The sequence below is a fragment of the Oryza brachyantha genome, chromosome 2 (genome assembly GCF_000231095.2).
Source record: "Oryza brachyantha chromosome 2, ObraRS2, whole genome shotgun sequence".
NCBI lineage: Eukaryota > Viridiplantae > Streptophyta > Magnoliopsida > Poales > Poaceae > Oryza > Oryza brachyantha.
Genome location: NC_023164.2, coordinates 4,494,515 through 4,518,772, shown reverse-complemented (window position 1 = coordinate 4,518,772; position 24,258 = coordinate 4,494,515). Strand labels below are relative to the sequence as shown.

General features: G+C 40.8%; 3 protein-coding genes across 10 annotated transcripts; all 3 read right to left on the bottom strand.

Annotated features, from left to right (window-relative positions):
- Positions 1–790: 790 nt before the first annotated feature.
- LOC102712500 lies at positions 791–5,198 on the bottom strand. Of its 4 annotated transcripts, none has more exons than XM_015833826.2 (6): positions 5,024–5,198; positions 3,876–4,296; positions 2,815–3,608; positions 1,905–2,014; positions 1,329–1,371; positions 791–855 (listed from the first exon to the last, which is right to left on the bottom strand). In XM_015833826.2, exons 2-4 carry the CDS (start codon positions 4,272–4,274, stop codon positions 1,993–1,995), a joined length of 1,215 nt encoding a protein of 404 aa, XP_015689312.1. In that variant the 5' UTR covers positions 4,275–4,296; positions 5,024–5,198; the 3' UTR covers positions 791–855; positions 1,329–1,371; positions 1,905–1,992. The 4 variants fall into 4 exon arrangements, with proteins under 4 accessions (XP_015689312.1, XP_015689314.1, XP_015689316.1 ...); XM_015833828.2 differs by having other exon boundaries at positions 795–855; positions 1,329–1,365; XM_015833830.2 differs by having other exon boundaries at positions 837–855; positions 1,901–2,014.
- A 2,223-nt stretch (positions 5,199–7,421) lies between these two features.
- LOC102712225 ((6-4)DNA photolyase) lies at positions 7,422–12,379 on the bottom strand. Of its 2 annotated transcripts, XM_006646991.3 has the most exons (14): positions 11,884–12,374; positions 11,729–11,800; positions 11,546–11,626; positions 11,282–11,452; positions 11,127–11,198; positions 10,360–10,446; positions 10,163–10,261; positions 9,998–10,081; positions 9,836–9,922; positions 9,634–9,705; positions 8,856–8,969; positions 8,667–8,754; positions 8,494–8,589; positions 7,422–8,409 (listed from the first exon to the last, which is right to left on the bottom strand). In XM_006646991.3, the coding sequence occupies exons 1-14, from the start codon at positions 12,223–12,225 to the stop codon at positions 8,231–8,233; spliced, it is 1,644 nt and encodes a 547-aa protein (XP_006647054.2). In that variant the 5' UTR covers positions 12,226–12,374; the 3' UTR covers positions 7,422–8,230. The 2 variants fall into 2 exon arrangements, with proteins under 2 accessions (XP_006647054.2, XP_040377125.1); XM_040521191.1 differs by having other exon boundaries at positions 9,998–10,261; positions 11,884–12,379.
- A 1,907-nt stretch (positions 12,380–14,286) lies between these two features.
- Positions 14,287–22,085, bottom strand: LOC102711769 (peptidyl-prolyl cis-trans isomerase CYP95). Of its 4 annotated transcripts, none has more exons than XM_006646989.3 (14): positions 21,920–22,085; positions 20,913–21,010; positions 20,673–20,727; positions 19,978–20,066; positions 19,645–19,669; positions 19,111–19,149; positions 18,275–18,392; positions 17,675–17,841; positions 17,190–17,553; positions 17,007–17,119; positions 16,192–16,384; positions 15,233–16,108; positions 15,077–15,160; positions 14,287–14,925 (listed from the first exon to the last, which is right to left on the bottom strand). In XM_006646989.3, exons 2-14 carry the CDS (start codon positions 20,988–20,990, stop codon positions 14,583–14,585), a joined length of 2,544 nt encoding a protein of 847 aa, XP_006647052.1. In that variant the 5' UTR covers positions 20,991–21,010; positions 21,920–22,085; the 3' UTR covers positions 14,287–14,582. The 4 variants fall into 4 exon arrangements, with proteins under 4 accessions (XP_006647052.1, XP_006647053.1, XP_015689356.1 ...); XM_006646990.3 differs by having other exon boundaries at positions 14,287–14,919; XM_015833870.2 differs by having other exon boundaries at positions 14,287–14,916.
- Positions 22,086–24,258: the final 2,173 nt, after the last annotated feature.

Below are 24,258 nucleotides of genomic sequence, written 5' to 3'. Positions count from 1 at the left end.
TTACATTAAAAAAATACTTGAGTACCAAAAGTCATCTCCACCCTCTAATAAGGTTTGTACATGGTATAGAAAACTATAAATAATTTTCACAAAAAAGGCTTTTGTGCACCACAGTGATCCTCATGTCTTCAGTTATATTTTCCACTTGCTGCCTTGGTAGCTTGTTATTTACCAAGCTTTGAACATTGTACTTAGCACTTTATATGTGACAAAAAAAATCCATCTCATATTTGCTATTGCATTTGTAAAAAATAGAGAAAAATGTTCCAGTCAACACATAGGCTAGGTATATTGAATGGTCTAATAGTATATCATTTCATATGTAGACCACTATTATAATATATTGTCATAGAACACCAGTGATCTATAGCGCCACAATATGACCACAGGAAGAAAACTGAGTGTTATCACTATGCAGCACTGCAGCACAAGATATATAACTTCTTTAAGACAAAGGAAGAAGAACAGTGAAACAGATTAATTGTGTACATATATATTGAGCACAATCATATAAAAGGAAATGCACATAAATGACCAAACCATCGGCGGCAGCAACAAGGCCAAATAAAAGGAATCATGCTTCATAATTGTTGTCTGTTAATAAGAAGCGAGAACTTGCATTAACTTATGTGCTAACACTTGTCAGAGTCTAATCACATAGCAGGAAGTATACAGTTTAAATAATCAGAAAATCTATTGTATAACTACTGTCTATTGACATCTGACAATTGACAATATGCCTAGTTACCTGTTTCCCTTATCTCATAAAGGCATGTTCCAGGTACAGCCATACAGCTCACCAGTCAGTGTCGCCAAAATCAGTAGTGTATCATTATGGAAGCTCCCCCTGAATTTCTGGAATATGGCCAATTAATTTTACTCTCGTAAAGACAACACTCACACAGACTTTGACAGATATGAACTTCAGACACTAATCTTTAAAAAGTGTCAATTGTGACTAAGATAAATCTCTACAGAGTACTTCACAAAACAAAATACACATGCATACCTTTATTACTACTGTAGTTTGTGACCATGCTATATTTATTATGTTTCAGCTTAAACATTGATATAACTAAGTATCTAACTGCTAATAATTTTATGATCAAACATAGATTAAATTTGAAATATATGATGTACATTATCCTCATCCTTCTGATTGCAAGAAACATAAACAAAACTACGACTGCAGGTTCAAACTTGGGAAATTTTTTTTTAAAAAAATGATTTATAGTAACAGTTGTACAAAATCCCAGTTTTCTGGGTTATTTTCACTAAACTCCAGATTTTATGGTCATGACTCATAAGGTTAAATAATACTCTGTTACCTAGTATTTTGCAACTTGCCAAGCAGCCCAGGTTTTTCTGCAACTAGGACCATAAAACATACATAAGAAAAAAATTTGAATTTTAAAACTTAATTTTGAAGTTGATTTACGGGTTTTTTATCATAGTTTATTTTCCAGCATTTGTTCTTAAATCGCTAAGAACACATTAAAAGTTTTACACGAATTATTTTTTAATGGCTAATAAGCAGTTTTGCTTTTAATAAGTATAAGCAAAACGATGAGTCAGACAGTTATCTGAAATTTGCTATTTTTAATGACAATTTCACTGAGTACATCTAACTATTACTTTTGGTATTCTTGTTCCAGAGTCCAAACAAACAGTAAAAGAGATTTCAACATGTTGAGAGAAAAATAGATAGTAGTTCTCATGTTATAGTTTTCTCTACCATGGTGTTAACATTCTTGTTCGCAACAAGAATGCATGTGGAAGTTTAGCACTCAGACTTATTTGCTGATTAACAAAAAATGAAAATGATTTTTAGTTTCCATGCAGATTCTAGTGCAGCAAGGAAAAAATATTGGAAATGAGATAAATGGAAAATTTTATATACCAACCAAAGTTTGATGGAAATGTTGCCACAATGATCACCATGCAGACCATGTGACAAAATCCCCCATCAACATGGACCTACCGAAGGATGCTTTACAAGCCTCCAACTTCGGCCCTGGAAAATGCATGAGAAACATCAGATGTGATATTTTCCTCTGTTTTTTGTTCTATTGCAGCACAAGCACCATTGACAAGGGGAAAAAATCATCTGAAAGAATATTAAAAGGATTTGAAGCTTCCAATTGAGTGAAAAAAGCACTCTTACCAGCTAGTGGTCATCTATCAGTATCAGAATAATGATATGCTAAGGGAGAAGGATGTTTGTTCAGATGATAAGTTACACATACTGGTAGATTTTTAATGGGTGTTCTGCCAAAAAACAACAAAATATATACCTATTTGCACAAGAACTCAAAAGGATGGACAACTCAACATGGTTAAATAGGCTAAAGCAACACATTGCAAACATAATAATTGATTGCTGCAGTTGAAAACCTCAAGAACAAATTTCATTGGATGTCAGATTACTAAATTATAATGAGTTAACTGCAAAATACAAAAGGGAATCATAGACACTTATCAAGTGGTGTAATATGTCATCATCAATTCATCACTAAACAGTTCTAACACCAGCAGCATAAAACAATTACAAGATAGTACGAAGTTAAATAGACAGCAGGGTTCCATTAAAGAAAGAGATCCTTGAGTTAACAGGGAACAAAAGTAGAGCATTTGAGAAGCTTTGGCAAACCTATCATACAACATTTTTCCATGGTAATACAGAACATCAAGCACCTCAGCAACTGAATGTGATTTCTACACTAGCCATGACTCTACAATTTCAAAATAAGTGATATGCCTACTGTTTCATATGACTATCTAGAATGAACTTCAGATGAAATCAAATTCCTTAACTCAGATAAATGTTCATCAGTTGAGATGTTCAGTGTAAGCCTCAGATTAGTCATCAAAGCCTCTTGCTCCCAGCTAATTGACCCAGATGCATATAGTGCCATCAGTGTTGCACGATAAGCATGCAACTCAAGCAAATGGGTTTTTTCTTCCAGACCATCATTGACAGGAACAGCTGATTCTCTTCCAGATACAGAAGCTTCAGCATCATCATTCCTACTAGATGATTCTCTTCCAGTTATAGAAGCTTTGGCATCATCAGTCCTACTACAAATATCTGCATGGTCATACTCTTGAGGGTGTGTTGACTGATAGGGGTTACTGCAGGGGTTGCAACTACCAACAGAAGATATGTCACTAACAGTATCACTATCTTGAGTTGTTACAGCAGGATCCAGATGATCAAAATTAGTGTTTACTGCTGCCAAATTTGTTTTATGAAAGCCATTTGCTCTGTTACCTAAGGAATCATGCACGTATGTTTTTCCCAGCACTAAGCATGGGGAATCAACAGCATCTACCTTTTCCATCAAATGATGAGAATCTCCAGGAACAAGAAGTAGGCACCCTCCATCTCTGTGAGATGCATGAAATCTCTTACTAACTTCACTGTACGGCATAGGGAAAGCTGAAAGGGCAGATGATTTTCTCTTCATGCCATGAGATGTATTTCCCTGAAATACTTTATTACTCTTCAGTAGAAGGCGCCTGTCCCTTGAAGCGTGGACCAACTCATGTCCAGATTTTCCACGTCTCAGCTGGCTTCTAGGTGAACCACCAGGGCATCTTGCAGAATCCTGAAAGTAATTCCCAAGAATTATTAGCAAATACAAGAAATTGGTGTCTAGTACTGGTATGTGTATCTGATCATAAATAAAACCCTAGAGAAATGTTTTTAAGATCCATAGTAGAGCACTAGAGCTAGAGCATTAAACAAACAACAAAAAGAGGCAATATGAACTATTTCACTTATCCATAATTTCCATAAAGGCATTGGAAATAGCATAGATTACAGTTCGTATACAAATAGCTGTTATTTGATAATTTGAGGTTGTAAACTTTACCTTTGGAATAGCAACCCATTTGCCATCTTCCCATAGCTGCCTTATCCTAAGGTTGGATGAATGTACTTCCAGCTCTAGGGAGGATCCAAGGAATCTGACGAGATAGTAACTAAAACCAAGCAATCTCATTACTTCCACAACTTTCCATGCGTAGCTGTCAAACACCTCTGCAATGTCACCTTTGACCCAGCATATAGGACCATCTGAGGGTGGGGGCAAAGGTCGCATCTCCTTCCTTGGCACCCTTTCCGCATCCACACTATTCTGAGTTGGACATGAATCATAGCTTACAAGGTAGGTGTGTCCATTGCCAGAAACAATCTCAGCAGGCCTCCAGGAACCTGCGGGTGCATCCCTCTTCTGCAACACCTCCACCTTTCTTCCTTTGCGGAAATTCATCAGCTTGAATTATTTCTAAACACTGCAGTGGACAGGATCACAAGAAATTTTAGTAATTGAATTATTTAGACTGGCAGTAAGACGAGACAAAGATCTAGACTTGTACAACAGATTAAACAGGTGACAGATTCAGAACGAAATACAATCATACTACGTACCAAGGCTAGTGCATTCAGAACAAAAACATAGATGAAATTCACTGCAGAATGGTATTACCTCCACATATTATAAGATGTTCCAGCTCTTGTTAGATTTATATGGATACTAATGAATTTAGATGTATATATAAAACATATACATTGATCCATGACCAAAACATCTTATAATATTAACCGGAGCGAGTAATCTGCTACTAGCCTACTCAGTTTTTTTTAATACGATTTAACATTCAACCACGGGTACCCCCCTCCTCGTCCTTTTCCTACACCCTGTAAGCAAAATCGCCATCCGTCCATACTTGAAGCACCTGCAAACGATGAAATCTACGAACCCCAATCACGGGATCCTCCAAAACAAATCATGGCATTGACAACATCCTACAGAATCGGCGCGGATTGTGGGGCATGGGGGTTCAGTTGAACCCCCAAACTTTTTGGGAACAAAAAGGAACATGTTATTAAGGCAAATTAAGCCGTATCCAGAAGAGAGCCTATCTAGTCTAGGGTTCATGACGCAGATTCCACAGAAAAAAAAAAAGCAGAGCGCGTAGATTGAGAGAGAGAGGGAGATGAGAAAAGAGGATTGCTCACCGACGACGGCAGCGCCCCTCCCTGCTCGCCGGAGATCGGCAGGAACAAGCACGGCGAAATCCCGACGAGAAATTCCCCACCGCGAGGAGCGCGCGGATTCGACGAGAATTTGGGGATGAATCGAGGAGCGGAGAAGGATTAATTTCCTTCCTTTCTTTCTTTCTTTTAATTGATTTTTTTTGGGGGTGGGAAATCCATCCGCGGATTTATATACGGGTGGAATCGAGGTGGGGCCGCGTTGCGTGCGTGGTGAGCTGCTGCTGCGAGGCCGCACCCCAGCCGTTGGATCCGAACCGCATCTGGTCCACCGCCTCGGCGCCGTTCGATCGCGGCTGTCCGATTCGGATCGGACGGTGCGGATGGTCGGGGTTCTTTGGTTTGGGGTAATATTTTTCTCTTTCTTGGGTTGTCGGTTAATGCACAGATGGTGTGACTAGTCACCGCTGCGTGCGAAAATGAGAGAGATAAATAAACTTATACCTAGGGATAGCAATTATATCCACGGGTACTCATACTTGTGGGTACCCGACCCGACGCGTATGGGTATGGGTGTCATTTTTTACCGTGGGTATGCGCGCCTACAACCTGACTATCTAGTGGGTAGCAGTCGAGTATTTATTTTTACCCGCAGGTAATCTGTACCCGACCCGAAATTTATATAGAGGATGCTTAATAGACTTCTTATGTTATAGCCCAATTGGCCCATATACTAGAAAACCCTAACTGACCCACCATCTTACCCTCTCACTCTCTCACCCTCTCTTCAGCCGCCGCCAGCATGTTCTCTCTCTCAAAATTTCTCTTCGGCATCTCTCTCTCAACCTCTCTTCCAGTGGGGAAGTTGCTAGGCGGCGGCATCCATGGGGAACACAGGCGGGTGGCGGCGTTCGTGGGGCGGCGACGGCCACGGGGGAGCGCGGCCGGGCGACGTCCACGGGGGAGCGTGGCCGGGCGGCGACGTCCGTGGGGTGGTGGGCTGGCGGTGTTCACAGGGGAGCGCGGTCGGGCGGCAGCGTCCATGGGGGAGCGCGGGCGAGCGACAGCGTTCAAAGGGGAGCGCTGTCGGGCGGCGGCATCTGCGGGAAAGCGGCGTCCAGGCAGAGCGACGTCCGGGGCGACGGCGTCCAGCCGGCGGCGGCGGCGTCCTAAGCGGGCAGCCGACGAGTACCCATCGGGTACCCGGGGCCCGTCGGGTATGGGCTCGGGTACCGTTTTTTGCCCGCGATTCAATTCGGGTACGGGTCGGGTACGTAAGGTCGGGTATCGGGTCGGGTACGTTCCTGCTCTACCTGTACCCGACTCGACCCATTGTCATCCCTACTTATACCTCGTTGCCTAGGTTATGCAGTAAGTTAGGGGTCATATTTGCAAACGGAAACTAATTTGTGAATGGAATTTTTATATATGTATTTTTAACGATCTAAAAGCTAAGACTAGAAAATAAACAATAGTAAAAAAAATATGAAATTAACTTCATATGAATAATCTAGACATATATGTGTCTAGATTTATAGATAAAATTTCTTTTAGCAGATGGAGTACAGTATAAGTAGTGTACCTACTTTTTTGTGTTTGCAAATGTGATACTTTAACATGAGGTTTCTTGGCATCCCCTAGGCCGCGTTTGTATGGTTGGAGGTAAGTTAACTTACTCTGGCGCGAAAAACGTAATACTAGACTAATATATGATTAATTAATTATTAAAAAATATATAATAGATTAATATGATTTTTTAAAACAACTTTCCTATAGAAAAATTTTGCAAAAAATATACCGTTTAACCGTTCAGGAAGCGTGCGTGTGAAAAACGAGTGTGGTAAGTTAACTTGGAGGGACTGGCGAACGCGGCCCTAGTTTATAAAACAAGTTTCGCAAGATTTTATTTCAAGATGAAATTGGCCATGCGTTGACTTATTCACAACAAGATAAAATTGTTTATTCTTTCAAGGAACAAAAGGAATCCATGTTATTTATTTTTGTAATCAAGACCACTGCACACAGGAAAGCAACAAGTACAGGGCAGGCTTATTGGTCACGCATTGCTGTTTTTCCACTGCCCCATGGTTTTGGATCATCTGGTTCCATGGTTTTCCTTATCTTGTGGTTCAGGGAAAGATAACCTGTGGGCAAGAAAACAAAAAGGTGATTCTAATCCAACATTAGTTGCATAAAAGTTGTGCTTATCTTCCTCCAGAGAAAAACTTCGATATTATTAGGAAAGGACATAATATTAATTAAATAGATAGAAGTGGGGCTTCGAAGCGGCTAACCGACCACCTCTGAAGCTAGGCAGAAGATCTCTGTGTGTTTCTCTATCTTCCTCAAGAGAAGAAAAAAGATGAAGATGTGTTCATTAATTTAGCAATAATGAAATGCTTCACAGTCGTTGCATGTCACAAGCATGGCTGATGGATGGCATGAGTTGGGCGTTCATCCCTTTCAGTTGTAGACCTTGGTATAAATTAGGTCGGAGTTTGTTAGGGCACAAGGAAAGGAAATGCAATAGATGTGCGGATGAATTGTTTTATCATGCATTAATGCAGTGTCTGTACTGTGCTAATTCACTGCCTTTTTTTAACCCAACCCATGAAAAAATGAACTGTAATTTTTTTTAAAAAAGAACTTTCTTGTCCCTGTCTGTTGCCATCTTATCCTTGAAACAAACTTGCGCTAATCCTTTGAGTTTTGATGTGTAAAGATGGGGCTTATCACTGTCGTCACTTTGCACTTTCCAGATTAGAGCTGGCTTGTTCATCATGGACGCCGGATGAGGGCATGGTTTTGACCCTTTTGTGTAGAGTACAAAGCAACCAAACCATCCGTTCATTTCCTGTCCATCAATCAGAGTTAATTGTGTGACAAGATAGAGTTCTAGTTTGGCAGGATCTGTACTCACGACAGAGAACCTCTAATTGTTCATCATGTAAACAAGCACCTGACAAGAAGCAGGTATTCACTAGGAGTAGAAGTACTTTGTTACTGCTACAACAGATGGTAATTAAATAACTAAATGTTAGTACGGTTTATTTAGCCTTTTGCTGCTAATTCAGACTAGTTTAGTACTGTAGTCATCACACTAGGTACAACTGTCAGGATGCTGGATGTCAGTCGCCGTCGACTCACAACTGAAATTCTGATGCTGAAATCCTGAAAATGGAGCAGTTAGTGTGAAGCTGAAGAAATCTTCATGCTGCACAATTATTCAGATCAGCTGCTTCCTTTTAGTTGCTTAGTCTTGGATGAGGTCACTTGGCTGCCAGCAGACAATTTTCTTCGCGAAGAATTGGAGGGTTTTCCTTTGTTAGGCTTATCATCGAGGTGCTTAGATGCATAAGCTTCTCCCATCTTCTTCTTGCATTCTTTGCTTGCAATCTCATGATCAACCACTGGAAAAAACCAGAATGAAGTTAAATAAATACAAGGCCATTCTACAATTTTGTGCCTTTTGAACCTGAAATACTCTCTTTTACCTGGCTTTGGGTAGTCTTTGCCAATTATGCACTTTGCTTTCTTCTGAATGCTGAGAGGCGCAGTCCAAGGTTCATAGATGTACTCCTTGGGCATGTCTATAATGCAATGTTAAGACTAGTTCTGAATCGTAAAAGAGATTTTCTTTCGGTGATGAAATGGTGTTCTCAAGTACCTTTCAGCACTGGGATGAAATGCCTGATGTAGTTTCCATTAGGATCATACTTCTTTCCGAAAGAGATAGGGGAATAAATTCTGTGATACTGTTTTGGAAGGCATTGCAGAAAGGTAAAAGGTAAGAAAATATTTAGAGTGAATAAATATGTAGATAATTTGTACTTGAAGAGATTATTCCAATGCTGACCTGGTAAAAGAAGGATGAACAGGACAGCCATAGCCAATTGCCATTGTTAATAGCCCAGTCAGAATCAATCAGTAGCCTTTCAAAGACATCACGACCTTTCTCCCAGTGGATAAACTTCATGTGAAAGAGATGTTGTCAAGTTGCATGGGCATTAGCATCTGTGATTTCTACATTGCTTTGATCTCTACATAAGTTCTACTTTCCACAATATAGACCCCAAACAAATATTCCAGTTAAGTACTACCTCCGTTTTTTATTTTTTTTGACGTCGTTGATTTTTTGATTTACGTTTGACCTTTTTTCTTATTCAAAAATTTTGTCCAAATATACAAAATTATAAACCATACTTAAAGTTACTTTTGTAATAAATCAAATCATAATAAAATAGTTAATAATTATATAATTTTTTTGAATAAGACGAATGGTCAAACATAGATAAAAAAGTCAATGACATCAAACAAAAAAAATTGGAGGGAGTAATAACTAACGTGGAGAAAATTAGGGATGTAGTATCTCACAAACAGGCTTACTCTGTCTGTTTTATTTACTCATAACAATTTTCATCAACCATTTTAGACGTGATGATATGGATGTATCTATTAGCATCCTTATAAGTGGCATGATAAATGACATTTTTATACCAGTTGTCAATTGGAGTCAATAAGTAGTTTTATACCAATTGTCCTAGGGATCTTTGAAAACTAGAAGGTTAACATGCATAAAATGTTCAAGCAAGCAGCATCACAGAAAGATATTGTATACTGTAGATCACACGTACCAGATCACCCCGTGTCAGAAAACAGGCAACAGAGTGGCGTGCAAGATGATGCATCCAACCCCACCTCCTCAGCTGGCATTTCACAAAATAGGCAGGTACTTCGCATGATTTGGTGGTTACAGGTGATGCAAATGCAACAGGAAGTAACAGAAAGTGGAACAAAAACAGAAGCAATGTACGCTCATCGGTGCCTTGTTAAAACCTGAATCATGATAGCATCAATCCAGGGATATCCTGTCCGACCGTCTCTCCACGCAAGAAACAGCTCTTCATTCTCTGTCCATGGAATCTGGACCAAAAGGTATTTGCGTGATAGAAGAAGTGAGCCATAGCGAAGAAGATGATAGGCTAAAATGAAACAGACCTGTTTGCATATTCTGTTTCCTTTCATTCGATCAAAATTAGGAGTCCCAAAAGACACAGTGTAGAAAAAATCCCTCCACAGCAACTGCAACAACAAACTGAAGCATTCAGACGCTAGATCGCTGTTCTTCTCCGACCAAACCAAGGTAGTTGTAAATAAATTCACCTGGCCAATCAATGAAACAGGTGGGTTTGTATGCTTTTTTGTGCTCCTGTAAATATCCTGAATGCAGTGGTAAAAATATCTTGACGACAAGCAACCAAACTGCGACCATAGCAATTCATTTCAGCATTGCGATCTGAAACAGGCGGCACTAAGAGAGGCCTAAAATTTTGGCTTGCCAGTGGCCCAGTGCCACTCACTTTCAGATACGGTGACAGGACAGTCGTCGCAGGTTTCAGGAAAGCAGACGGGTCACCCTTAGGTTTCTCAAATTTGGCAACCCACTCCTGTAAAAGAGAACTTTATGTTATCAGAGTGTAACCGAAGCAAGAGTAAAACAAGTTTTTTTTTCTTTTCCAGATTGATCAACATTCAGAAGTTACGAACAGAACGTAGAAGAATGATGCAGTTTTTTCACAAGTATTTCTTTTTCAAATTGATGAAATTTTAGAAGTTACAAACAGAATACAGAAGAATTATACACTTTTCCCACAAGTATTCTTCTATAACAAATTGATCAAAATTCAGAAGTTATTGTTGGGCCAAAACCAGAAGACGTTGGTCCAATCGAGAGAAAGTCTTGATATACCCCAAAAGTTAGCCTAAGAGGTGAAAGACTCTCTGACTTTAACTTAGTATAACTCTCCCTAAATTTACGAAATGGACTATTTCAACAATCTTCCCCATCAAATTGGTGTCTCTCAGCACCGACCGGCCTCATTCAGAAGCACTCACGGTCCACTAGTCTTTAGGACTACACCATACAAGTTTGCACAGGCCAAGATTGTCGACCCAACTCTGACACCAAATGTTAGGAGTGTTTATCACAAACACAATAGCCTTTTGTTGGCACACGCAAAGCTACAGCAGCACAAGTCTTTTTTGGTCCATGCAAGCCTAATGACGAGATTATTGCTAACAGTTATGAACAGAATGCAGAAGAATGATACACTTTTTTCACAAGCACCTTATCATGAAGTGATTCTCTCATTCTCTTCAGAGCTTCTGTCTCGCCGCCTCGGAACGGCGAAAGCTCCTCCTACATGTTTGATTTGGCCCATCCAATTAAGCAAAAAAATCCAACCTGATGAAACAAAACAGTAAGTGTGCGACTGTTCTCACCTGGCTGATATCTCCATACCCAAGCTCCTCCACTTTGGGCACCGGCAACAATTCATACTCACCGGTATCTCCAACCGGTGGCAGCTCGGAGTACTCCTCCATAACCGGCTCCGGCGGCTGCCCGGCGACGGCCACGAACGCCTGGTATGTCAACGGCGGCCGGCCTCCATTCTTCCATTTCCCAAAAGAAAAGACTAAGCACAGGACTCTGAGCATTCGATCAAAAAATGATCATGAGTGCATGATACTGATTTCTTGGGTTACCTTCTCTATGATTTCTGCTGGATCGAACAGGGTATGGCTGACCGGCGAGAACACATCGATCCCCGACGCAGCCGCGAAATCCTTGCACATTCAGGAGGAAAAAAAATTAAGTTGGAATCTTTCTGATTTGCTGGGGAAAAAAATCATTGTTGAGAGGAGTGTAAGTGATCACTGATCACTGACCATGACCTTCTTGTCGCGGGCAAGCGCGTACGGCTCGGTGTCGGATTCGAAGCACAGCTTCCCGATGTTCCACTGCGATGCAAGAACTTAAAATTCGCCGAATATTTTCTGTATTTTGTGGGGGAGAAAATCCATGAGATTGGTGGGTCGCTTACGTCCTTGAGGGCGGCGCAGACGGTGGCGGCCACGTCGCCGTCGCCGTCGCTGGGGGCGCGGAGGAGGAGGAGGCGGGAGCCGAGGCGGCAGAGGCGCGCGTCGAGGTCAGAGAGGCTCTCGAGGAGGAAGCGGACGCGGGCCGCCCCGGCGCGCGCGGACCCCGGGGACGCCGCGACGGGGTCCGGGCGGAGGTACCGCGGGTCGAGCACGAACACCGGGTACAGCCGCCCGCATCCGCGCCGGGCGGCCTCCAGCGCCGGGTTGTCGTGCACGCGCAGCCCCTTCCGGAACCACACCATCGCCGCCGCTGCCGCCGCCGTCGCCGTCGCGGCGGCGTCCATCGCCGGCGGCGGGTTGGGTTGGCTCTGGCTCCGAATTGGGGGGAGGAGTTGGAACCGATTGTGGTGGAGTAGGTGGAACGTGAGCCGTTGATATGAGATCGGACGGAGGAGATTTGAACGTGGAGGGGCAGCAGTAGCGGTTGGCGCCGAGAGTGGCCACGTCGGTTTCTTTCTCTCTCGCCTTCTGGATCCCGTGTGGGTCACTCGGCTGTGCGCCATCTGTGGCTTTGTTCTTAGCCAACCGACATATATGCAACGAAAACTAATTTCTGATAAAATTATATATATATATATATATAATTTTATACATGTTCGTAGCGATCTAACAATCATAATTGAAAAACAAATTATAAAAAGAATTCATAAAATTAATTTTAAACATAAGACTATAGTTTAAATTTTGGCGAAGGATATATTTTAATAAAAGAACTCCCTCTCTTTCCCAATACTCCAATACGTAAGCATTTCTACGATTTAAATTTTAAATTAGAATATAAGCATCTTTTATACTATTTATAATATGATTTATCTTACTAATCACTTAACATTCAAAATTATTCTTATTTTATTCTCACATGCACTCCCACCCTATTTATTTATTATTTATTAAAGGACACCGAAGTCTTTTTCTCAATTTTAATCTCTACTAAACAACGTAAAAATGTTTACACAAAATTAACCAAAGTTAAGCTATTTGGAGTATTATCCAGTTTTTTTTAATATTCAACTGACATTATGTACCCCATTATCTTCAGCTACTTCACCATATAGTTGCCGCAAATTATTTACTCTATATGTTTAAAAATATATTTTCTCATAGTGACATTGGCAACGGGTGATCTTTTGACTTTTACAGAGAAAAAGTTCATATGACATATTTACAAATAAAAAATAATATATAAATAAAACTTTATATATGTGTTCTTGGTGATCTAAAAATAAATGGTGAAAAATAAACTATGATGAAAAATATTTAAATCAACTCGAAATTTGATATTAAAAAAAATCAAATTTTGACTTACAAGTAATGTACATTCAATGAGATTAGAAGATGTCTAAACAAGTTAGATATATAGCTTCAGTCCCCTTTTTATTGATTTTTTATATAAAATTTTAAAAGGATATTTGTGGAGGGCTCCAATAACTTTAATGACTTTAACGGGGCAACAGGGGCTCAAGCCACGCTACATCTGTCCCTGCTTATCAGGATACGTGTTAATCCGTTGCAATAATTTAATTAAAAAATGTTTTAAACGAGGGCTAAATGATTTCTTCAAAAACATTTTACGGATGCATTGCTCAGGTTACCTGTTCCAAACTACTTTTAAGGTTTATAATATACAATCCTCATAGTTCCATAATTTTTATTGATTTGAAAATAGTATGATCAATTTTTAAAAACTTTAACTATTAAAATATTTAGTTTAAAAACACCAGGAATGAATCCTAAAGAGTACTTTAATAAAGAGAAATATTTATTTACTTTCATTTTATAATATAAAATTACAATCAAAATAGATTAAATTATCTAAAATGATACTCTCTAACAGTTCGTCTTATTCAAATTTATATCCAAATATACAAAATTAAGGGCATACTTAAAGTTCCTATAATAATAATATAACCAAATAATCAATAATTATTTAATTTTTTTAATAAAACAAATAGTCAAATATAGAACTAAAAGTCAACGACATCATATAAGAAAATACTAAAAGTCAACGTCATATAAAAAAATATAATCAACGACATCATATAAGAAAATACTAAAAGTCAACGTCATATAAAAAAATATGGAGGAAGTAATAACTATCGGATTAACGTTTAGTTCATCCCTATAAGCACAGTAACCTGCGAGGTAATCCACAAAAAGGAAAACATAGCCTTCATGTGTATGGAACACATCAACGAGGAACCGAGTAACCGACTGCTACGGTGCTACCAGCTGCCATTTTGTTTCTAGTTTTCTACACCATTACTCAGGTAGCAGTAGAGAAACAATATAGGCACATAGGTCAGAGATCATGGGGAATTCAGATCTCCATCAAGTTCAGTAAAAAGTACTTCAATAGGTTTAACTCATTAACTACCACGGCGCACAAGAATTACAGCCAGAAAAACCGTGCTGCAAGTTTAAAAACCTCGTTCGCTAACCTCCGCTTATGATCGTCTAGACAAAGATTCAACCAAATTCACCACCATCCAGAAAAATACATAGAATCTCTACGATGACGAAAACAGCAAGCATCTGGAGCACCTCAAAATGGCTTTGTCTAACCGCACCAGATCAAAACCCAATGCCGCAATGCAGATGGATTGAGCAGCGGCGAAAGCTCGTGTATGCATTTGACGAATTCCTACTTCCCAGCAGAATCAGGGGAGACATCTCCATAGGAAACCAAACCCTTCTTCCCTTCAGAGCTAGCAGAGGGTGACCGGGACTTATCATGACTCGCTCGCTTGGGAGACGGGGAAGCAAGTGGGGAGCGATTGTGTACTGGTGGTGGAGACCTCGATCTTGATCCAGACAGGCTTCTGCTCATCGACATTGAACGCGAGCGATCCCCATGTGACCTTAGTTTTCCACCAGCAGGAGTGCGGCTGCGTACAGGACTCCTGCTGCGTCCGCCTCCCCTTCCTCGGTCTCGATAAACGGGACTCCTTGTCAGGCTTCGGCTCCTCCTCCTGTACCTGCTATGCCTCCAGGGCCAAACAACACACAATCATGGAACGGGAACATAAACTAAACGAGGACAGTGCGTGTCTACAGAATTGGTTCAACGATGATCCTTAGATAATTCACATGCAAAAAACATGCCTTAATCATCAGATAATACAATGGTGAATTTACCTTGGTGATGCTCTTCCTCTGAGTGGGCTGCTTCTATAGCGTCTAGGAGGCGATCGCTGACGGGAGCCTCGATAACCCATGTGTCTGAAAAAAATACATTAAGTTAACTTTTCAGTAATAAAAGGAAACTAGACTCCAAAAAGTTTAGTCAGTTACCTGTCACGATCACCTCTTCCACCATAACGGTAAGAATGATCAGGAGAAGGTGAGCGGTATTGTCTTGCAAATGAGTAACGATGAGTAAAACCCCGTCCCCTTCTTACGCGCTTTGACCCATCAGGAGAGTCACTCCTCGACGGGCTCCTACCATGATTTTGCGCAGGCGATATTGCCCTGCGGGGTGGGCTACCACTTTTGCTGACACTCCGACGAGATCGACCACCTTTTACAGGGCTGATACTCCTTTTAGATTGTCTCACTGGGCTTCTGCTGATGCTTCTCCCAGCACGCTTTCGAGGACTTCTGCTTGCAATCCTCCTATAAGGCCTATCTGGGCTCCGGCTAACACTTCTTCGCAATGGGAATCTTCCAGAGGTTCGGCTCGTGCTTCTTCCCTTGTCCATAGTTGGGGGGCTTCGGCTGGCACTTTTTCGAACAGGGGATCTTTCCAGGCTCCTACTTCGACTTCTCCGCTGCAAGGACCTAGCAGAGCTCCTGCTGATGCTTCTTGTTCGAACTTTAACAGGACTCCTGCTCCTGTGGGCAACTGGGCTTCTGCTTGCACTTCGAGGGGGGCTCTTGCTCATGCTTCTTCTAGGAGGGCTCATACTGATGCTCTTCTCCCGAAGTGGGCTCCTGCTTTCACTTCTTCTAGCACTTCTTCTACGAGGGCTCATGCTGATGCTCTTCTCTTGGGGTGGGCTCCTGCTTTCCCTTCTTTCAGGAGCACGGACAGGACTTCTGCCATGGCTTTGGACAACAGGACTCATGCTTACTGATGGTATCTTCGGGCTGATGGCTGACCTTTTTACTGGGCTTCTCCTTGGACTGATGCTCATACTCTTTGAGTGGTTACCACTCATGCTCTGGCTCCTGCTTATCAATGTCAGATGAAACGCTGCTCGTGGATGCAGTAAGCACAAAGAATGATTGATGTATGAAGAAGTATAGGAAACCTAGATTTGCTTCGATTGCAGGTCAGAGCAATATCGGCATTCCTTTCAGTTTTCGATTCAGTAACACCGTTTGTGCGGGTATCTCCATTCTCCTGAGGAGATTTGTCTTCTTGAGGTAGACTCCTTGGTGTCGCACTCTTGTGTTGAGATGAAGTGGCATCTTTCAAAGCAGCTATTGCCGTGTGATTTTCACCTGGAAATTCAAGTTATAGGCTGGTTATTTGTACACCTCCATAAGTGCCACCGAACCCACCGATACCTAATCCAACATAATTACTGTGACATCTGTGCGCTTTGGACCCACATCATAGACGTAAATAACAAATAAAGGTTTATCTGAATTCCAATGGCAAACATACATTACAGGTACATACATTACAGCTGACTGAGTTCTATCAAATTACATAGATAAAATCAGAGACCATCCATATTACAGTATAACCAAATCACCCCAATATATCACACCCAATACGATCAAATCAAATGAACAAAGAACAGTTAAAAATTGTTCAATTTTCACCATTTTCTCATTTGAAATATTCTGGTTACAACATTGTTCAATTGTTTATCTAAATATGACAGAAAAGTACTTGAGTTGGCATGCACGGCCCTCTATAATGATGGTTGAAGAACTTTAATTAGCGCAATGTGCTCTTTTTTCTGTTACAATAAAGGACGACATAATGTAGTACTGCAGTTTATGGAAATCTCAACAACTAAATATTAAAAAGTTCATTGGCCAATCAAATAATTAAGAAACATAAATATAAGCAGCTATAGACTTTAACAGATAGTCAGTTGCCAAAGAAAATTACCTGAAACTTGGGATGAGGCCTTAGATCTCCGTCCACGGTGGTGCTGCTTACTTCTATCATCCTCCAAGCTGCTGTCACTCGCACTTCCAGTTTCACTGTCACTCTCTACCACTCTGCTTATTCAAAAATACATGTCAGGTGTCAGGGAAGGTCAAAATGTTCACTCTGTTTATGCAAACAAACCTTTTTGACTTTTGCTTTGATTTCCTGTCACGCTTTCTATGCTTTCTCTCACGGCGACGATCACGCTTTCTTTTCCCACGCTTGTGTTTGTCCTTCTTGGAGCGTCTCTTTCTGCGTCTCCGCCTATCATCACTTGAGCTGCTGAGATCAGATGAGTCACTGGAGCAAGTATCAGACTCACTCTCAGAGTCTGACAGCTCAGACTCAGACTCAGATGAGCTTTCTGATTCTGAAGAAGAATATCTCTTCTTCTTCCTTCTCCTCCTTGAAGATTTTTTGTGGTGTCTCTTGTGTTTTCCTTCATTATTTTCCACATCAGAAGATACATCCTTGGATAACTTTGACTTCACAGCTCTCTTTTTATCTGCAGCATGAATCTCATAAATAATGTAAGTCCACTCCCTTCTTTGCAAGAGTGACAATTCTCAAATGATTAGGTAGTGGCTGAGTGTATTAGAAATTTGAACCAAAGTACCAAGTATTACCGTTGTCAATAATGACGGACCCATGATGCCTACCGTCAACGAGCTCTCCACAGTCCACTATTCTTACTGGAACAACAGGTGTGGCGCCAGCACCATGCACATCAACATATTCGATTCTCTTCAGCACATCATTTCCAAGAATAAGTTTGCCAAAAACAGTGCTCTTCCTGCAAGATAGTAAGATATTACCAAAACTCAATCAATCAGTACGAAGTTAGAAAACAATGGCCATCTTGCCATAGTTAACTTGTTATGATGTAGCCCAATCAGATTTGGAACATAAAAATACCATGTCCCACATTAAACCTCAACTAGTCATGTTACCCCAGTGGCCTGTTTTTAACATAAATAAAAATGGACATCCACAATTCCAGTCACGCTGCTTAGTGTAAAAATGTGTGTTGTGTCTCACGCCCAAAAAAAAAAGTCTGTTTTCATAAATGTTGCAGTTGATGGATTAGACTACAAAAATCCAATTTTTCACAGATACAAATACTTCATATACAGATTTGAGAATAATTCATATGATCAGAAGTTGCTAGTTTCATTTTTATAAAGTCTATACACCTAGCTGTTCAAATGGTACTCATATGAACAAACCTGTCAAGACGAGAATTATGTTTGAAAGTTATGAAGAACTGTGAGCCATTGGCGTTAGGGCCAGCATTTGCCATTGACAGGAGACCACGGTCATCATGGCGTAGATCAAAATTTTCATCTGAAATGCACGTCATAGATTTTCAATGCACATGTATTGATTATTAGCATAACTAGATGAGAACTACAGTACCTTTAGTACCAGCAAGGAAATCAACATTACTTTGGCATGTACTATTTTGAGAAAAAAAAATGACGACTCCAATTATTAGTATTAGACATCGTTTAGCACTGAGGTGGCTCAAAAATTTCAAGTCATCCGACTAAGGCGATTTGATTGCCAGATAGTCACCCAATTAGTTGCGATTAGTCCTCCTAATTGGTACTGAGGCAACTAGGCTGGATTTTCCAATTTGAAAACATTGAGGTGGATTAACATAAGCTTATTTGGTGCAACTGCTTTTATTTTAATCAGAGTTAGGAAAGACATTATTGCATTCATAAAGAATGGAACAAGTGTGACATATAACAGTTGCTAAGCATTAATTTGATTTGTAAAATGGAACACAATGATTGTAAATACATGTTCCTGCAGCAACTAAAAATTAAGCACAGTTCAAAATCGTACGGCAACCACAAAGTGATCCTTTAATGAAGAATTTATGTTTCTGCAGCAACATAGAAAAAAAAAAGCACAGCGCAGCAGTGCAGCACAGAAACCACAAACTACAAACTGGGCCTTTGTGCAATCAGCATTCTGAATGGATATAGATTATCTAGAGATTGTCTGTGTATTAAACTTTGAAGGTTGGTGCCATACTGAGTTCAGAGGTTAATACCTTCAAATGTTCCACCATATATACTTTCTCCACCAGATCCTGCAGGTATGTTTAGTCATTTGATTAAAAAAAAAGAATACTAGTACATAGAGAAAGTTTTATCATGAGAGATATCATGACAATACAATCTTGAGAGATTTAATAGTCTGTTTTCCTATATTTATTTCTTCCTCCCATCTAAAGTTCAACCCTTGTCCACAACTCTAGTTATGCCAAATGCTACAATAAATTAAAGTTATTACACCCAGAAACAACTGACCAGGTGAATCAGAATTAACATCCCAACAATCAAATTGCACATGCAAACTCTCCATATGGATGGAAACATGAATATGATAATTATTTCAGTAAAAGACACAGGAACAACCTGTTATCCCACCACCTCATCATATGAATTGAAACATAAACATGGTATGTTATTTTAGCAAAAGACACAAGAAAACCAGGAATAGCATGTTATTTCCACCTCCTCATAGATTCATAGGAAAAGAAGACATGTCAACTCTATAGAAGAAAGGATTTTGCATAACTCACCATCGCCATTTGAGAAGTCGCCGCCCTGAAAGAAGAGAAAGTAAAGTGGTTATAAAATTATGTATAACGAAGCAAATAAGTGTTTCTAGCATTGTAGCTGTTAGTATTGTAAACCATTAAAGAATAACGCAACATACAACCTTAAAAACTATATGATAAGAAATGCAGTCGAGATCATCTGTCTTGCATCCTACATTATACAGGAGAAATGGAACTGGCTAAAGAACAGAATGAAATGGAAACAAATGCTAATCGCAACACACAATCATTGTAATATAATCATCAAGTGTGACATAAAAAATAACAAATAAATAAGGGAGAAGAAAAACTGACTTGTGCCATAAACCCCTTGATTACACGGTGGAAGAGTGACCCCTTGTAATATAGTGGCTTCTTAGTTGTTTGTCCAATTCCCATCTCACCTGGAGATGACAACCTCAATTAGCATGAGCAAAAGTGTCAGAAAAAAGGAAGTGACTTCTCAAAAAGGGAAAAAAAACAAGGTTTGTCTGTCAAGTGCTTCTTGAATATGTGGGCACTTGAGTACTAGGCCAAAATGTAAACAAATGCCAGCACTACCACATTGTTATATTACTTGAATAACATACAGAGTAGATATTAACGTTTTGCTTACAGAAAAAGAGCTCATTATACAGAACATAACTCCTAGGCCTGAATTGCAGCCACACGCTTACAAGTTACAACAGGTTATATTCACATTGCCTGCCATATAGAACATGTATTCTGAATATCTCTAGCTCACACCAGTCATACTGTACATGATGTGGCTACAAAAAAAGATATGGGAAAAAAACAGTCCAAACAGGTGTATTACATATAACATTGCTTGGGATCAATAGAATGCCATTTAATTGTAGGATTCTTTAAATTGTTGGAGCATGAAAAACCCAATACAGGATTTTGAGAGGAAGATCAGTCACTTATATGAAAATTATATAACATATGTTTCTTCAGATAACAACAGATGTTATTAGTGTTTGACTGGGAACAAGCCAAATGAATATTACCTGTGCACAGTGCTCTGAAGTTCTCGGCTGTCCGAGGAGCAACATCTGCGAACAACTGCAAGGGGAAAATTTTTCACCAATAACCAATTACGAGCCTCTTTGGTTTACATCCTCAGACTAAGAGTGCCTAGTTCACAATTTCCAAGAAACTTTCTAACATGGCAAATCACCCCAACAAAGAAATACTTTTCCATGTCAGCCTAAGTGGATTGTACCAAGAGAGCAAAAGGTAAAGGGTACCTCAAAAATCATTCTTTCATCAGGCTCATCACCTATAGCTACATCCATAAAGACAATTGGGTTCTTCTTCTTTGCCATCTGCCCAAATGGGTACTATCCTGGAGCAAAGCAGACGCTTCAAACTGAATAAAATGGAAGGAAATAGATATGGTACGAATAAATTGAGATATAAGAACAGAAGTACTGAACTCATCACAATTTCTTTATGTTTTAATATTGATCCCCATACATAACTCAATCATATATATTAAGATCACGCAAATTATGGAAGCTGTCATTTTCTTAATTCAATTGTATCACTATTCAGATAAAATAACTTCTAAGTTGCATGGATTTATTGAATCAAATCCTGCATATAAAAAACAACTTTTATATTTATTGCCACTAGACAAATGTGATCCCTTGACATTGTCTTTTTTCTGCGAGCTAACCTGGCCCTAATAAATGAGAATCCAATCTTATTATTCAAATGTTCAAACTAGTAAAATCAGCTTCTACCTTAAAAAAGCATGAACCAGAAAGCTAATCGAAATTCAAGATGCTGAGTATGAAGGCCGCCAAGAAATCATCCAAACGACACAACCCCTGCCTGGATACTGTTTTTATAACGAACAACAACCCCTGCCTGCATAATGTTTTTTATAACGAACAACCGGGTGTTCCTATCTTACAGGGCATCCAACTATCCAAGTGTGACAGCCGGGGATCTGAGCTCCAATCACCGTAGCAGCGAAGCTCGGTAACACGACTCCCAACGCTCCTCGACACCCAGATCAGGATCCCACGCACGGCGCCAGCCACAAAAAAAAGCCCTCTCAAAACCCTACCGGCACCGCAATCCCCCCAAACCCTGGACCGCCGCCCTGCCCTGCCCTGCCCTGCCCTAAACCCTCAAACCAGTCCCACCGAGCCAGCCACACAGCAGAGCAGATCAACGAGCGGAGGCGCGATCCGGCCACACACCGTGGTGGGGGAGCGAGCGCGTGGTTAGACGGGACGGCACGAACCGCTGGGAAGGGGAGGTTTCGTGGTGGTGGTGGGGGGGGGGGCAACGTCCGCCCCGGGGATCCGATCGCGCGGCGCCGGAGGTGCGGTGCGCCGCCGCCCAACGCAAGGAGCGAGGCAACGACGACGACGGCGGCGGCCGCAGCGGGAGCAGCAGCCACCACGCGGCGGAGTGAGGTGGGGATAGGAAGAGCAGCGGAGTGGGTCTCGTTAACCTACCCTTCACTTAGGCGCAAGTACGGTTTTGCCCCTTCTCTCTCTTTCTGCGAGTCGGTAATTTGCTACGTGCACCACGCGTGTGGCGGTATGGACGTGGCGTGGGGCCCACGCCGCAGTGTGCGTGAGAGTGGATGGTTCTGGTGACGTGCGATCTTGACTTGTTGAGAGAACAGGGGGGCCGAGGGTAGTTGATGTGTCGATTGGGCATTTAACTTTTTATCACCTTATCAATGGTAGATAATATATTTATCAGTCTGTTAAATATAGAGACGTGTAATGATAGTTTATATCTTATTGTAGAGTAGGTCGTGTCCCGTTGCGACGTGGGTAGGAAAACACATGTTACTCTTTATTTAATGCTGAAGACTTCCGGTTTCTTCGTCTTCACGGAGCGGCGACGACGACGATGAGTGTGGCGAAGACAAAACACCGGCTCACTCTCAAGGGAGAGGCAAAAGAGACTTCTATCAATGGTCGACGAGATGGGGTTGACACGGGTCATGTCTCCTGTTAAGGGGGCAGGCACATACGGGGCTTTGACATGCCTTCGGTCTGCCGTCACATCCATTGGTCCCATAGAACAACTTACCGCGCCACGGGCACGCCGCATTTACTGCGGCGCTCTGCCACGACGCCCTGCGTGTGGCAGAGCGCCATTAAATACGACGACAGGGAGTCGTGTGTGCCCACGTTGGACGCCTCCCACACCCCATGTCCCCTCACGCGCGGGGTGCAAGGACGGAGGGTCGGGCGGCCCGACCCCTGATGCGGGAAGGTGGTTGCCTCTTTGGTCCCAGGCCCAACCCCTCTTGAGATGTGTCACGTGGGTCAAGTGCGACTCCTTTTTTTCGGACGGCATATCACCGAGAGTGGTAATAAACTAAACAAGATTTTACCATCAGGATGAGTCCAAATCTCTTAGAGTTGAGGCCAAATACAATGAGTGGATTTCATAAATCTAAGCCAAAGACAATTAGTGCCACTTAATTTTCTTTCGGACGGCATATCACCGAGAGTGGTAATAAACTAAACAAGACTTTACCATCAGGATGAGTCCAAATCTCTTAGAGTTGAGGCCAAATACAATGAGTGGATTTCATAAATCTAAGCCAAAGACAATTAGTGCCACTTAATTTCCTTTTCACTCGTTCCCTTTGTCTCAGCCTCAGGTCACAGGCAACGTTAGGTGACAATAGCACCAAAGACAATTAATTGTCATGTTCGTGGGCATTGAGAAAAAAAACACCACCTTTCCTATGAGCCCTATCATTAGTAAGTACGCATTATAAAGAGTTGTTATGGGATGGATGCCTTACGTCCTTGCACATGTCCATCTCCATCGTCATGTTGCTCCACCACTTCTTGAATATGAGCTGCTCGGTCACTAATAGATTTGTTGCGATGGTGTTGCTATTAAAGTCCATAAATGGATCTCTATTGCTCTTTTTGAAGTTGTAGTTCACATCGATGTGCACACAACAGAAAAGGTTTGCAGCACAACGGTGTTGAGTATGAGTATGATGTCGCTTTGGATTACTTCTTTGAAACCAAATTAGATTTAAATAATTGGATCAGATAATAAGAAATACAAAACATAGTATGAACCATAGAAATGAATGAATGATTTGGATTTGGCCTAAATTAAGGGCGATATAGACCCCATCACAACATTACTAATTTCTATAAATATTTGGTAGTTCTTGAAAGTTTAAAACTATGCAAGGGTATATTAAATGGTAGAACCTAGTATCGACTCTTTCTTTTACATGACAGTAACACTGACCCATTTTATAATCATATATAGAAAGATATAGTCAGGTATGGTTTCTTCGTCAATACAATAAAATACTTTTTTACAACTCTTCTTGCCTTTTAATCTACTCAATACAACAAAATTTACTTAAATAAATGCTAAGATTTGATTCTAAGTCGTTGTCATACGTAACGACTATTTTTCTCTTTACTCACTTCTCTTTACTCCATATCATCATATTTGTTTATATGAAAGAGCTAGCTAATAATCATTATTGTAAATGCTCTAATCTCTACCTCATTAAACTTTGGTTTTGTCAAATGACAAAAGATTTATTTTAGCGATGGGCTGAAGATGGCCCAAGCCGTC

Coding starts and splice junctions, on each gene's coding strand:
- LOC102712500 (XM_006646992.2), bottom strand. CDS start 4,274: ATGAATTTCCGCAAAGGAAGAAAGGTGGAGGTGTTGCAGAAGAGGGAT. Junction 3,609..3,875: donor AATGGGTTGCTATTCCAAAG/GTAAAGTTTACA, acceptor AATTACTTTCAG/GATTCTGCAAGATGCCCTGG.
- LOC102712225 (XM_040521191.1), bottom strand. CDS start 12,225: ATGGACGCCGCCGCGACGGCGACGGCGGCGGCAGCGGCGGCGATGGTG. Junction 9,923..9,997: donor GAAACAGAATATGCAAACAG/GTCTGTTTCATT, acceptor CTTTTGGTCCAG/ATTCCATGGACAGAGAATGA. Junction 8,410..8,493: donor CAAAGACTACCCAAAGCCAG/GTAAAAGAGAGT, acceptor GGTTTTTTCCAG/TGGTTGATCATGAGATTGCA.
- LOC102711769 (XM_006646989.3), bottom strand. CDS start 20,990: ATGGCAAAGAAGAAGAACCCAATTGTCTTTATGGATGTAGCTATAGGT. Junction 17,842..18,274: donor CATAATTCTCGTCTTGACAG/GTTTGTTCATAT, acceptor ACTATCTTGCAG/GAAGAGCACTGTTTTTGGCA. Junction 14,926..15,076: donor AGAGGAAGAGCATCACCAAG/GTAAATTCACCA, acceptor TTGGCCCTGGAG/GCATAGCAGGTACAGGAGGA.